Genomic DNA, 15,418 nt, shown 5'->3' with positions numbered 1-15,418 from the left:
AAAGGCTCCGCTGGGGGGGGCCATGGCCCCCGGCCCCCCCTGCCACAACGCCACTGGTCGCAGACCTCTACAAAAACCCCAGGTAGTATATCTATAAGGAGCACGAATTCATATTGGATGCAAGCAGGCTACAGAAAGGGGGGGCAAGAGAAGGGAGTAACTCTAGAGTAGGGGGGTTAGTGACCCCCTTCCGAACCATGCTTTAAAAAGAGTCCTCCTATACTCGAACACCTAATTCTTGTTTGGTCAAGCTTCTTTAATACGAATACAACAGGTGATTTTTGTTCTTTCCGCGTATGAATTTTCCTGTTCAATATTATCTTAGTTGATAAGGCTATGATTTTCCCTGTTCAATATTATTTTAGTTGATACCTCTATAAATTTTCCTGTTCAATATTAATTTAGTTGATAACTCTATGAATTTTCCTGTTCAATATTACCTTAGTTGATAAGTCTATGAATTTCCCTGTTCAATATTATTTTAGTTGATACCTCTGTAAATTTTCCTGTTCAATATTATTTTAGTTGATAACTCTATGAATTTCCATGTTCAATAATAATTTAGTTGATAACTCTACATAAAACGTTACATACAGTATCCTTTAGTGTAAATTCCCAGCTGGCACACAACGTTGTGTCGACGTTTATCTAACGTTCACAACGTCCATAAAACGTTACATACAGTATCCTTTAGTCTGAATTACTGGACCCTTAGCGTCATCGAAAATCATCAAAATGAAAAGTTCAGGGAGAAGTCGGCTTTGTTGTCAAAAGACCACCGATAATACTAATTTACTTTGGATAATTTTTACTTTACTACTCTTAGGTTCCAAATAAACGGCCCCCCCCCGCTTGTTAATTTTTCGAAAATTTTCCAACCCCCCAGACCTTATTAGGACCCCCCCGTTTATTAATCTTTAAGAATATTTTCAGCTGTCAAAGAGAAGGCCCCTTATTTTGCTCTAAATAGCCTGATTTTAGCCTATTGTTACCTTATTTTTGGGTTTCAGAAGTACAATTTCCAAACCCCCCCCCGTCAATTAGGTCCCCCCCGTTTTATTAAATATAGAAAATTTCGAAACCCCCCCGTTTATTCGAACCCCCCCGTTTATTTGGAACCTAAGAGTACTTTACTACTTTTACTTACTTATCCTCCGGGCCCGGGGGTACTACCTTTGCCAACCGAAGAGGTGTACCACTAAGGTTCGAAATATGGACCGTTTTATTGAAATTTTGCTTTTTCTAATATCCTTTAAGGTACCAAAATTCATTTTTGCCAGACAATTTGATAACAAATAAAACAAAACTTAACCCTTTAAGTGCCAATGTGGGGTATATTAGACATGTAATGCCCAGTTTGATCGTCATTTTTGGATTGTGCTTCGTGGCCAATCAAAAAAAAATCAAAAGTGAGTCTTTCCAGCGAAGTTTTAAGCCAAAAAGTCAAAAGTAACTTTTCTGAGATTTCGACCATTTTTTGACTATTATTCTAACTCTTTCTAGATCTTGAGATATAAGCCTTTGAAGTTTGAACTGGCAATTTTCTCAAAAAAAAAATAGAAAAAAAAAGTCCATGGCACTTAAAGGGCTATACCGAAAAGGCTCATCTTCCTGATTTCGTCATTCAAAGTACAAAAATAAAAATAGAGAGATGGTGAAATTTCTGAATATTTCGACTTTTTTATGATGCCCCCCCAGCGGCACCCCTAATCACGCCATCACGCAAAAATATTTTCTCCATCACGCATCACGAAAATCGCTAAAATCTCTCATCACGCAAAAAATAGCGAAAAATAGCCCAAATCACGCATCACGCCTCAAATTTTTGCCCTATCACGCATCACGCCAAAATCTTGATCACGCCATCAAGCCAAAAAAAATCTCTAATCACGCCTTCACGCAAGAAAAAAGTCCCAATCACGCCATCACGCAAACCGCTGGGGGGGGCCTCTTTTATCGAATCATTGTCAAAAGTAGAAATTATTTTGAGTGGTTTAAAAGGCAAAGATTTTCTCGTTCGACCCAAACTATGGACGCCATCTACACCTATTATATAGCTGAACTGTATTTTTTATGTATGATCTTTAGCAATATTATGTGATCGCCGCGGGGGAGAGACTCTTGATTTAAAAATGACTGTTTGTGCGACCAGAGAGTAGGCCTTTGAAATTGAAACTTTATAGTGGAGAGAGATTTCATTCTAATTTGGGCGAAAAATCAATCCTCTTTTGAAAATATTTGTCCACTTTAAGACAAGAAGTGGTCAGATTTCCAAGATTTTGTCCGAAAAACGTCTATTTTCTTCCTATTTTTGCCCTTAGTGTGCACTTTCTCTCATTCTTGCTCATTTCAACCCTTACAGTGTACTTTGAGAGGCCTGAGATACGGACCCTTAAAGGCCTCACCAACGGCATATCGCTTGCCTTGACTGTCTCCCGGATGTGACGGGTGACTAAAACGACAAATTCTCTGATGTTAAAAAATGAGAGTTCTTTTCTCTGGTCCAGAAACTTTTAAAGCCGATTATATTCTTTGTGATATGAGAAATTTGTTTATGGTAAAAAAAGATGCGACTTTTAAGACTTTCCTCACAAATCAAAATTTTATTCACTATCGCGTATCGGTTAATTGTGTCATCACAAGCGACCTTATATAATAAAATGGAATGTTTTCAGTTAAACGAACGCTATGAAATATTTTAAGAACGCTAGAGCCTGAACGTTCCTTACCATTCCCTTTTATTTACTAGTTTAAGGATGTTTTGGAACGTTCGGGAACGTTTTTATTGAGTTCAATATTAAAGATTTTATTTTCACATAAGCGTTCCCGTTTCATATCAGACACATACTTCATACCAGGACAGTGTCTGCCTATTGTTATGCTATGCTGATATAATCAAAAAATGTTTTTCTTTTCCTCTTTCTGACCAGTCTTGCTCCACATCCGTGTCAATTCAATGTACCCTAAGGGATCTTATTTTGGCGAGAACTAATTTTGGAGAATTTGGCGAAATGAGAGAAAAATCGCCAAATTAGTTCCCGCTAAAATTGATTATTTTGTTCGCTCGCCAAAATTAGTTCTCGCCAAAATTAAATTTTTTGGAATTTTTCCCAAATTGCCCTGCATTTCGACAAAAATACTAAAAATAAGGCAGAAAAAAGATGATTTTCCCAGTTGTTCGCCAAAATAAGTTCTCGCCAAAATTATTTTTCATTACGATTTTTGCTGCTCGCTAAAATTAGTTCTCGACAAAATAAGTTCCCTTAAGGTAAAAAGGCTTGTGAATTAAGATTGATGAGTAAGCAGTCGATATCACTTATTTAAAAACATAACATAAACGTTGCTGAACGTTTGGGAACGATTGGCTGGGGACGTGGTTCCGAAATTTTCTAGGAACCCTATAAAACGTCTCAAGAACGCTCAAAAAGGCCTGATTGTTGATTTCCAACTTGACATCTTTTAAATTATTTGATGCAAAAAGAGTTAAGAGTTGACAGTTAATTGGTATTTCAAATCGCTTGTGATGAAACAATTTGCCTTTATAATCTTGGCTAATGCTTAATCTGGGTTAAATAAACGGTTTCCGATGTGATGGGCTAATTTGATAATGAATAATAAAAAGAAAGCTTTTTAAAAGAGTGAGATAATGCTTTATAATAGTAACTAACTATTGACTAACCCTTAAATTACAAGCTTTTATATCAATTTGAAATTTAGGAAAGTTGAAAATAAATTTCCTCATCCCTTAGGTGAGATGCACCCATCTATGGGATTAAATATCCTGACCTGCTTAGCTATAATTTATTTCATTTTCGATTGTTGCACGAGTATTTCTATTTGATTAAATACAAGAGAATAAATTTTATTCGATTCAACTCAACCTAAAGCACTCTTGATGCTGCGCCATATCGATCTAAAGAAAAGAGGCTTTGCATCTGCGTCCAATTGGCGATCAAGAATTTCGTCATGAAAGTCTTCGTCGTCTGTTTCAGCTTCTGAAAGAGAAGACAAGATTGTTTATGGAACGACTTTGTTCATACGGTTTCCTCGTTATAAGGTCTTGATTGAATTTCAACCTCTTTTTTCGATCTAATTTATTTTCCATTAAGAAACACTTAAAACGAGGACTTTAACTTAACCAACTTTCTGAGATTTAAGCTGAAAAATGTTTTTAACATGTTCTATCTTTTAACCAGTTTGTGAGTATTTATGTCAATTTAACCAAGGAATCAGGTGTTTTAGAGTCCACAAAGCCTTAAAATGTTCTTAACTTGTTCTTAGCATTTTGGTCATCGAAGCCTATATGTTCATATATAGTTTATTCTCCCTATTAAAAAAGTGTACTTTAAGGGATAAAATTTTCGTGGGAAGAAATTTTCGCAGAATTTAATTTTCCGGTTCACAGCTCAAAATTCGGAAGTTTGGCGAAATTTAATTTCGCGGTATAAGAGAATTTTTTGTCTAAAATATGGCTTTTTTTGCCCTGAAAACACATTTTAAGGATAATTTTTCTAATTCTGAAAATATTCGTGTTTCGCGGAATTCAATTTCGCCGATTCGTCGAATAACCGCGAATATTTGTTCTGCAAAAATTTCTTCCCTTAAGGTATTAAGTAATAATGGCTCGTTCTTAAGTTTAGCAGACAACTTTGTCTGTAGGATAGAAGGATCGTTTTCCCTAGCTAAACAAAGAGCTTATCCGATACAAAGCACATGCAAGATGCAATGTAAAATAGATCTTACCCAATACTGCATCATCATCGTCTTCGTCGTCATGCTGAGCTTTTTCTTTCATTTCTGAAAGAGAATATTATATTGGCAGGGTCGGATACAGGAGGTAGGCTATCTTATTCATGGAGAGTAATTAGTTTCCATATAAGGTAATACGATAATAAAGAGCACTCTCCTCCATTGGTTATAGCCTCCCTCTGTATCCGAGCCTGATTGGTACGTGAATATGATTTTTACATTTTAAACTACTTGACGCTCTCTGATTCGATTTTAAAGGGATTTTTAACGAATAGAAGAGCGTCGTTTACGAGAGTTTCTTGTCAAATTTTCAATATTATGATTGAATAATGGTGTATATTGAAAAGTAGAACCTCGGATTAGAGAACGTCAACTGTATATTTAAGGTTTGCTGAATTATAATCGACGAAATCGTTAAATTCTTTAGCAAGTGCTCTTGATAAGGTAGTGTTAGAGATGTTTGTTTATAGGTTATGGTTAAATTTTAGTCGAACTTCTCTTCCATTAAGAAACAGTTTAAAAAGGACTTACTTTTCACAACTTCTTTGGATAATTCTTTAACGATTCCCTTCTCAAGTTCCTTTTGAATTCTTTTAGGTACAGCGGGTCGGGCCGGTTGAGCTGAAAAGGAAAATAAGCAAAAAAAGTTCATTAGTGTTGGTTTGTTTAGATCTCTAAGCGAACCTTATTAGTATCGGCCTACTTTTTCCGCTACACAGGAAAATCTTTGTTCTAAATCAAGGGCGTATTTAACGGAATGGGTATAGTTGTGGTCGCCGTTCCCCAATGTATACAATCAACCAGAAAGATCAAGTTTTCCACCATAGATTATGCAGAATGTGCACGTGCTGGAGGTTTTGTTAAACATTTCTGGCAATCTATGTTTGGTATTTTTAAGTTGTTCAAATAAAGATCTTAAGTTAAAGACTCTTGTCACATTCACCAAAACTCGGTCAAAGTTTTACTGTGGTTGTCAGAGGAGAATTTGTAGAAAGGATTGTTCCTCTGATTTTCTCCTTACCAAATAGATTATGAATATAAGATTCAAAGTCAAATTGAGCTTACCAAGTACTGCGAATGTGGCAAAGCCAACGATCAAAAGAATTGATAATGTCTTCATCTTTTCAAATGCTCCAAAACAGCTGATGAATGAAAATGAACACTTTTTGAACCTCTTTTATGTGTTTCATTGCGGAAAATTGTTTCAAAAATTTTCCTACTTTGGTATTTTTCACTTCCTCAAAGGAAAATTGAATTCAAATTAATCTGTTTAAACAAGGAATTATTTGATTTTATTCTTCTAAAAGATTTTCCTGAGAAGCCGAGTATGGGGTATGAGTTCAAGTTCTCCAGAGGTCGATTTACACTTCATAAAAAAGATTCCCTGTTTACCCAGACGGCACGCAACGTCAAAAGAACGTCTATGTGACATTCATAACGTCCAAATAACGTTATTAAACGTTAAAACAACGTTGTGTGCCAGTTGGGTATATGATGATAGTAAAATAGTGGGAAATAAAGCAAGTTGATGAAGCCCCAGGGGTATAATAGTTATTTTGGATGGCAGGTATTTCCGCCAGACTTTAGCCATTTGGGTTTTTAGGGGGGCTCATAGCTGAAATCAAGGACAATATTGTAACCGTAATTTGGACAACTTTACTTAAAATTAAGGCATGTTGGAGATAAAATAGACGGATTTTTTTTTTGGATGTGTGCTGAATTAGATTTTATGTATTTTGAAACCCTTAACCTTTTCCTTGCACAGGGGGGGATGGCAAAAAGAAAATTTACAAAAATTTTCGAGGCGATGCAGTTGTTTTCGGCGGGAGAAAATGAAAAAAGTATTTTGAGCAGCCGGATGGCGTGTATATTTATTCTCACCCGTTGTTAGCCGCCAGGCCCAATGTCAAATATACTGGACATGACTTATAGATTTTTGCCCAGTTTTTTTTTGTGCTGCTGCTCAATTGATTAAAAAAAAACATTTAGCAATGTCACATAAACTTGACATGGGCACGGAATGGGTTAAGAGGTCTGTTACAAAAATCGTTGCATTTTTACCCACCCGACATGAAAATTCTACTTAACCAGGTGGACGCCAGGCAAAGCAATATTTCAGTCTAATTTTGTTTTGCATACGAGAGGCATTTAAAAAGCCTTTGGAAAGGTGGAAGGTGCTTAAAGTTTATAAGGAAGAATTGCTCTATACATGAGGTCTTCAAATCTCTAAAAAAAACGAAATCCAAGTTTCACGTGGGAGTTCTTCTTCTGAAGATTTTGAAAAATTACTTAAGTAATTCACAAAAGAAAATGAAATTCCCTGCAACTGCAGGTTATGCCGTAATTAAAAATCTATTAGGGGTTGGTGTTTATTAGAATTTGTTATTTCATTGTAATTTTCTTAACCCCAGCTATTATTTTTTAAAGCCAACGTGAAATAGAGAAACAATACGATACAATACAATACCCTCAATTTGTCCATCAGATATGTACCTTAATTTTGCAACAGATCCTAATGTGATTTCGAAAGTCCAAAGAAGCCCGCGGTCCCCCACTACCCTTGTCGACCGACGGGGGTGCTCCGCGGAGGTTCGAAAAATGGACCCTACGTGGGACTCGAAATTTGCGAAAAAAGTGACCCTGAATGTTACTAAAATTTCAAAATGTTGTCAAATTTTCTACTTTACCCCAAAATTTCCAAAAATAGGCACCCTACGGGAGACTGATTTTTCTATTTTGGTGTTTTAGCGACCCTACCTGGGACTCGTGGACGTTAAAAAAGGTACCCTGACCAGCGGAGCATCCCCGTAACCCATCTTGCCCCCCCCCCGGGCAAAGAAGGCGCCCATAAGATCGTTTCATATTCGTAATTTTCTTTTCTGTTGGGTTGCCAACAATACGAAAACTTTAGAAAGAGTCCTATACTCGAACACCTGGCCCTTGTTTGGTCAAGCTTCTTTGATACTAATATAGCAGGCGATTTTTGTCCTTTCTGCGTATGAAATTTCCTGTTCAATTATCTTAGTGTTATTACCTCTATGAATTTTCCTGTTCAATATTATCTTAGTTGATACCTCTATGAATTTCCCTGTTCAATATTATCTTGGTTGATACCTCTATGAATTTCCCTGTTCAATATTATCTTAGTTGATACCTCTATACATACAACGTTACATACAGTATCATTTAGTCTAAATCACTGGACTCTCAGCGTCATCAAAAATCATCAAAAAGGAAAAAGTTCAGGGGGAAGTCGACTTTGTTGTCACAAGACCACCAGTCATACTAATTTACTACCTTATCGGCCCTTTTTACGCCGGTCCTAATTTAACGCTGGCCTCTTTTACGCCGGCCCTTATTCCGCCACAGCCTAATTATGGGCTTACGCCAATTAGGGCCGTAAATAACGCCAAAACTTGTAAAATCGCTTTTCAGACTTTAAAACAGTAAGTATTAACTAAAATTTACATTAAAATGTCATCTTTCAGTATCAAACTGTTGAAAATTCCATTGAAAATCATTGATTTTCGTGAAGTTTTGGATATAGAGTATGACGGATAGTATGGCTGGATAGTTTTCATCCTTTAATTATGCCTAAAATCCTTTAAATTGAGAAAAAATGGTCAGAAATTAACGCCGCTTGTAGACGTAGAAATTACAAAACTTTGGCCATTTTCACGCTGGCCCTTATTACGCCACGAGTACAAAAATAACGCCAATAAGGGCCGTGTAGAAAGGGCCTATAAGGTATGACAATTCTTACTTCACTACTTGTGATTATTTATCCTCCGGGCCCGGGGGTACTACCCTTACCAACCACTTAGTTTCAAAATATGGACCTTATTGCCTTGCCTTTCTTTGAAGATCTCAGCCTTCACTCTGTCAATTCTATGGTGATGTCCAAAGAATCTTTGCTGTTTTTGAAGAAGCATAGAATTCAATTTGAAGACGCCTGCTTTAGAGCAGAACGAGGATATGATATCCCTTTTACGCCCTACACCTTTTTTCAGTGGACCACCCGATCAGATTCTCCCGGTGAAAAAACCTGGTGAAAACTTTAAGTCCCACTAGATAATGAGTGAACTCGGTCAAATAGTGCAGAAAAAATGTCAAATTCATTTAATCCTGGGAATCTATTCTGGTCTGTAAAATACACAAATGGGTGCCAATTTTTTAGGTCTGAGATTTAAATCCATTTTTGACCCCTAAACTACAGTTGTGCTTGCACGCCTTTGTGCACAATTTTTACACAATTAGAACGTACTAAAAGTACAATAAAATTTTCTATGATCAAAAATCGCATTATTTATGTCAATCTTCCTGTCAACAAGAATCCAATTAAGCACTGTCACGGTTTTTATTTAAGAATGGTGTTTTTTTCATTCCATCATGGATATTCTTAACACATTTTGGCGAAAATCACCCTAAAATATTCTTACGGTATTCTTAGGTTAGAAGAAGAATCTAAATTAATCCAAATTTTAAAGCATTTTTGTGAAAAGATTTAGCTTAACTGGGGAATAATTGGCAATTTTGAGTTTAAGATGCTCTAAAAATTACATTCTTAGGTTGGTAATACTCAAAATCTTTTTGGCTATTTTCATCATGAATATTCTTATAAAGTATGTTCTTATAAAAAAAGCGTGTACTCTAAACTTTGGGAAAGGCGGAAAAGAGGTTGCAGTAGTTTACACCAAGATAGCCAGTTAAGCTGAACGAGTGGGTTAAAAAGCAAAGATTTTCTCCGTCGACGCAAATACTATGGATGCAACTTATACTTTATTATACTCAGTCTGTTCTTCTAAAGAATCCTGCATTGTAACACGCATGCGTACTAAAATTAGTACTAGAGAAGTGCGAAGATGCAGGGAGAAACGCAACTCATCACCCAGTAGAAGTTAGCTGCGGAAGTTTTGTCGGCAATAGGTTGAAGAAGTGGCTCATAAACATCGGCCTCCTTTAAACACATGATCAACAAGTCGATAAAAGAATGAAGAGGCAACCGAGAAAGCAAGTCACTGGATTTGGTTGAAGAGAAATGACGTTTCTTGGAAAGAGAACTAAAGAAGAAGACAGTGAAGTAGGCAACCGATTGCCTTTTGCAAGTTGGACCTACATGACTGCTTTTTATCGTCACCAACAATTCAGGCCAGTCACAACAAGTTGAACTGTTTTTTTAAGCCGATTATTTTCTTTGAGACATGAGAAATTTTCTTTATGGTGAAAAAAAGATGCAACTATTAAGACTTTGCTCTCAAATCAAATTCTTCTTCACTATCGGCTAGTTTACCGCTGGGCTAATTTGCCAATTCTTTCCTATATGGAGGTTTTTCCTAGGTAATGGCTATCTCGAAGTTGGTTTAAAGAGAATGCTTTCAAAGGAGTATAAAAAATACCTATTCTAACAAAACTATTGTCTAACTCTCAAGTTACAAGCTTTGGTACTGTTGAAAATTTTCACAATTGTCAAAAAAATTTTACGTGTTAAAAATTTTCACAGGAAAAAGTACAAGTAAAAGTTTTTTCTAGTTTCTTGTTTTATATTACGTTCGTTTAATTATTTCAACATAAGATAAATATTCATATCCAAGTCCTCGTCAGTCCAGGAAACAGGTTGCCATCCCTTAGGTGAGATGATGTTTGTATCTATAGATTACCGGGGCCTGCTTAGAAAATTTATTTTATCCTCTTTTGCTACATGTAACCTCTTTATTAAAATACAGAGGAATAAATTATGTTAAATTCGATTCAATTCAACCAAATATAGACGAAAGGATCGATCCAAAGAAGAGAGGCTTTGCATCTGCGTCCAATTGGCGATCTAGAATTTCGTCATCAAAGTCTTCGTCGTCTGTTTCAGCTTCTGAAAGAGAAGACAAGATTGTTTATGGAACGACTTTGTTCATACGGTTTCCTCGTTATAGGTCTTGATTGAATTTCAACCTCTTTTTTCGATCTAATTTATTTTCCATTAACAAACATCTAAAAAAGGACTTTAACTTAACCAACTTTCTGAGATTTAAGCTGAAAAATGTTCTTAACATGTTCTTATTTTAACCAGTTTGTGAGTATTTATGTCAACTTAACCAAGGAATTAGGTGTTTTAGAATCAACAAAGCCCTTAAAATGTTCTTAACTTGTTCTTAGCATTTCGGTCATCAAAGCCTATGTATGTTCTTATGTAGTTTATTTCTCCTATTCTCATAACTTCAGTTAAGCTAGAATCTAAGAATGTCTGTGTGTGTGTATGTCCCAAAATATTGGAGACTTCAAAAATTGTCAGATTTGGCAGAAATTTGGCACATTTGTTCCTTGGGTGAATATCTGGGGGTGTTTTTTCATTTTTCAAAAATTTTGATTTTTGGGGCCTGGGGACGATTTTTTTGCCAAAACCAGGCTAAAACTTTGGGGCAGCCTGGAAACTGCAAAAATTGTCGGATTTGGCTGAAATTTGGCACACTTGTTCCTTGGGCAAATATCTGGGGCATATTTTTCATTTTTCAAAAATTTTGATTTTTGGGGCCTAGGGACGAGTTTTTCGCCAAAACGAGGCGAATATCTAGGGACCTACAATTGGGCCTATCAATAATTTGAAGCCACTAAAGTTTAATTTAAAAAAGTAATAAGTAACAATGACTCGTTTAGTTCTTTAATTTTAGCCATTAGCAGACAATTTTGTCCGTACGATGGAAGGATCGTTTTCCCTAGCTGAACAAAGAGCTTTTTGGACCTACCCCGGTGGAGGTCCTATAAATTAACCTGGGTTTGTTCGTCCGTCCGTCCGTTCGTCCGTTCGTTCGTTCGTTCGTCTGTTACCAACTTTTCTCAGGATTGAATCATAGGAATCTTTTGATTTTTGGTACAACGGTGCAAAATGGTGGTGGCCAAAATGTGACGGAGCCCGATTTTCGAAAAAAAAAATTTTGGGGCAAATTTGGGCCAAAAAACGGCTAAAAAACTGGTTTTTTAGACTTTCTGAAAAATTGGATCATTAATTTTTTTCTGATTTTTTGTATGAAAGTAGGGTACCATCATAGGTAAAAGATGGCTCAAGCAGATTTTTTCAAAAAAATTTTGTTGGCTCAAAAAACGCATGTTTATCTATAAGAATCACTATTTAATAAGCATACATCAATGTTCTTAGCCAAATTACTTAATTTTTTAATGAGATAGATGTTTTTTTTGCTCACGAAGTCTTGAATATGAAAGATTATTTCAAGAGCATGAAATTTTGGTTTCTAAACGTTTTTTTTATAAGAAACAAACGACTAATTTTAATAGATCGTCACTATTTGTGTTCTGAATGATTGTTTAACGGTCATGCTCACGTAGATATCAATTATATTTGTTAAATGCATAACCAGGTAGGTCCATAAAAGTATCACTTGTCCGATACAAAGCACATGCAAGATGCCATTTAAAATAGATCTTACCCAATACTGCATCATCATCGTCTTCGTCGTCATGCTGAGCTTTTTCTTTTAATTCTGAAAGAGAATATTATATTGTTACTTCAACATGATTTTTTACATTTTAAGCTACAGTTGACGCTCTCTGATTCAATTTTCAAAGGGATTTTCATCGAATGAGGGAGCGTATGGAATAGTAGAGCGTCGTTTACGAGAGTTTCTTGTGGCGAGACCAATTTAATTTGTTGTTCTACGGGCAGATCGTTAGCAAAATATGGGTCTGTCGGTCGGTAAAATAAAAATAAATTTTTCATTCATCAGGGTTGTTAAAGTACCGAAAATGTTTTCCAAAAAATATCTGGTTCAAGAATTCACTTTTTTTATCTTTGATGAAGATCATGATTAAATCTTAGTGTATGTGTGTATCTTAATGCTGGATTTTCTAAATTTTTCAATTTCTTGAATTAATTTTCAGCTTTATTCAAATTTTCTTACAAATCTTTCTTACAAATAACTAGTGTGTAAAATATATTGTAGTGGAAATTCAATATTATTATTTTTTTGATTTTAGCAAAAATAGGGTCGGTCGGGCCCAAATTAAATTGGTCTCGCCTGTCAAACTTTCAATATTATGATTGAATAATGATGCATATGGAAAAGTAGAACCTTGAATTAGAGAACGTCAACTGTATATTTAAGGTTTGCTGAATATAATCGACGAAATCGTCAAATTCTTTAGCAAGTGCTCTTGATAAGGCAGTGTTAGAGATGTTTGCTTACATGTTATGGTTAAAATTCAGTCCAACTTTTCTTCCATTAAGAAACAGTTTAATAAAGACTTACTTTTCACAACTTCTTTGGATAATTCTTTGACGATTCCCTTCTCAAGCTCCTTTTGAATTCTTTTAGGTACAGCGGGTTTGGCAGGTCGGGCTAAAAAGGAAAATGTACTATAATAGTCAATTAAATCATTATTGAGATCTCTAAGCGAATCTTTTTAATTGGTCAAGGAAGACTTTGATAACAAAAACTTGACCACATTCCTGCTTTGATTATCTTAATAGTCCAGGCAATATGGGGCAATTACCCCCACCTTGCCGGTGAACAAGGTCTTTAACTGTTTTTGGGATCCTGCACATCTATGTTTTGAGAATCACGGATGGTTTTCAGGCTAACTCTCTATCACGAACATTCCAGAGGGGGTGTCTTGAGAGTACCTGGGGACGCTTTTTCTAGTAGCTTTGCCTGGGGTAGGGCTAATAAACTTTCTTCGTGATTATATTGTCCGCCCCTTCAAGTTTTTCTCAGTTTTTTTCATAATAAATTATAGAAGATGCAAAGTAAAATTGCGAGCTTACCAAGTACTGCGAATGTGGCAAAGCCAACGATCAAAAGAATTGATAATGTCTTCATCTTTTCAAATGTTTCAAAACAGCTGATGATTGAAAATGAACACTTTTTGAACCTCTTTTATGTGTTTCATTGCGGAAAATCGTTTCAAAAATTTTCCTACTTTGGTATTTTTCATTTCCTCAAGGGAAATTTATTTAAAATCAATCTGTTTACAAGGAATTATTTGAATGTGTATCCTTGCAAGGTTTTTCAGGGAAGTGGAGCATAGCGAAACAATTCTAAGTTGGAGGGCTGATTTTTTTGTTATTTTGAAATCCTCGATATTCGATTCGGGATTCGAGCTACCTTAAATTTTAAAGGTTTTGTTTTTAAAAAGGAGTGATATTGTTTGCTTGCTCATCAATTTTAATTTACAAGCTTTCTCACATTGGATTGACACGGATGCGGAGAAAGATTGGTCCGAAAGAGGAAAAGAAAACCTTTTTTTCTTATTTATTCAGCAAAATATAACAATAGGCACCAGACACTGTCCTGATATGAGATATGTGTCTGATATGAAACGGGAACATTTGTGTTAAAATAAAATCTTTAAGGTCGCCGCATACTTAATATATATTTCCAAATTATGGAAAGGAACCCTATCCTCGAACACCTGGCGCCCTTGTTTGGTCAAGCTTTTTTAATATTTATAAAGCAGGCGGTTTTCGCTCGTTCCGCGAAGGAATTTCTCTGTTCAAGTCTAGACTCGCAGTGTCATCAAAAATTATCTGAAATCACCAGACTGAATTTACTATGGACAATTTTTACTTTTTCACAACCTCGTATGAATTTTGTTTGAAAAGTTACCTAACCTTAAGGTTCAAGGTAGAAGTTTAATTGCTTTTTGCAGTCCAGGATAACCGTTCCCAGAGCTTTCGCAACATTTTCTTCAATCTTAAATTTCCCACAACAACCCCTTTCTTATTAATATTACGGTTTTTTATAAATTAACCTGTGTTCGTCCGTCCGTCCGTCTGTCCGTCCGTCCATCCGTCCGTCTGTTACCAACTTTTCTCGGGATTGAATCATAGGAATCTTTTGATTTTTGGTACAAAGGTGCAAAATGGTAGTGGCCAAAATGTGACGGACTCCGATTTTCGAAAAAAAAATTTTGGGGCAAATTTGGGCCAAAAAACGGTTAAAAAACGGTTTTTTTGGACTTTGTGAAAAATTGGATCATTAATTTTTTCTGATTTTTTGCATGAAAGTAGGGTACCATCATAGGTAAAAGATGGCTGAAGCAGATTATTGCAAAAAAATTTTGTTGGCTCAAAAAACGCATGTTTATCTATAAGAATCACTTGTAATAAGCATACAACAATGTTCTTTGTCAAATTACTACATTTTTTTATGAGATAGATGTTTTTTTTTGCTCATGAGGGCTTACTTTTGAAGAATATGTGTGTTTAGACATAAAATTTTGGTTGCTTGGCGTGTTTTCATTAAAAAACTGGCCAAATTCGATATTTTTTTATAAGCACATTATCAATTACTTTAGGTATTAGCTTTTCTCGTGATTGGCTCTTTCATTCTTTATAATTTATTGCAGAAACATGCATAACTATAAACCCTCGAATGTGACGGAGCTCGATTTTTGGAAAAAATTTTTGGGGTAAATTTCAGCTAAAAAACAGCCAAAAAAGGGTTTTTTGGACTTTGAAATATTGGATCATTGTTTTTTTCTGATTTTTTGCATGAAAGTAGGTAAAAGATGGCTCAAGCAGATTTTTGTAAAAAAAGCATTTTTCAGCTCAAAAAACGCATCTTTATCTATAAGAATCACTATCAATAAGCATACATCACTGTTCTTCGCCAAATTACTCAATTTTTTGATGAGATAGATGTTTGTTTTTGCTCTCAAAGTCATG

At 35.5% G+C, this 15,418-nt stretch overlaps 2 protein-coding genes across 3 annotated transcripts; both read right to left on the bottom strand.

Annotated features, from left to right (window-relative positions):
* Positions 1 to 3,739: 3,739 nt before the first annotated feature.
* LOC136817396 (uncharacterized) lies at positions 3,740 to 5,941 on the bottom strand (the record flags this gene model as incomplete). Of its 2 annotated transcripts, none has more annotated exon segments than XM_067073748.1 (4): positions 3,740 to 3,992; positions 4,744 to 4,797; positions 5,281 to 5,370; positions 5,815 to 5,941. In XM_067073748.1, coding segments are annotated over 4 exon segments (315 nt in total). In that variant the 5' UTR covers positions 5,870 to 5,941.
* A 4,540-nt stretch (positions 5,942 to 10,481) lies between these two features.
* LOC136817386 (uncharacterized) lies at positions 10,482 to 13,590 on the bottom strand. The gene is made up of 4 exons (XM_067073734.1): positions 13,517 to 13,590; positions 13,002 to 13,091; positions 12,183 to 12,236; positions 10,482 to 10,612 (listed from the first exon to the last, which is right to left on the bottom strand). The coding sequence occupies exons 1-4, from the start codon at positions 13,569 to 13,571 to the stop codon at positions 10,503 to 10,505; spliced, it is 309 nt and encodes a 102-aa protein (XP_066929835.1). The 5' UTR covers positions 13,572 to 13,590; the 3' UTR covers positions 10,482 to 10,502.
* Between the last annotated feature and the right edge of the window lie 1,828 nt (positions 13,591 to 15,418).

The sequence above is a fragment of the Clytia hemisphaerica genome, unplaced genomic scaffold, assembly GCF_902728285.1.
Source record: "Clytia hemisphaerica strain Z4C2 unplaced genomic scaffold, Clytia hemisphaerica genome assembly, whole genome shotgun sequence".
NCBI lineage: Eukaryota > Metazoa > Cnidaria > Hydrozoa > Leptothecata > Clytiidae > Clytia > Clytia hemisphaerica.
Note: the sequence above shows the minus strand (reverse complement) of the source record. Positions and strands in the feature narration are given on the sequence as shown.

Bases quoted from the DNA above. Each gene is read 5' to 3' on its own strand.
- LOC136817386 (XM_067073734.1), bottom strand. From the start codon at position 13,571: ATGAAGACATTATCAATTCTTTTGATCGTTGGCTTTGCCACATTCGCA. The intron at 12,237-13,001 runs GTAAGTCTTTAT...ATTCTCTTTCAG, and splicing joins ATCCAAAGAAGTTGTGAAAA to AATTAAAAGAAAAAGCTCAG. The intron at 10,613-12,182 runs GTAAGATCTATT...CTTCTCTTTCAG, and splicing joins CGATGATGATGCAGTATTGG to AAGCTGAAACAGACGACGAA.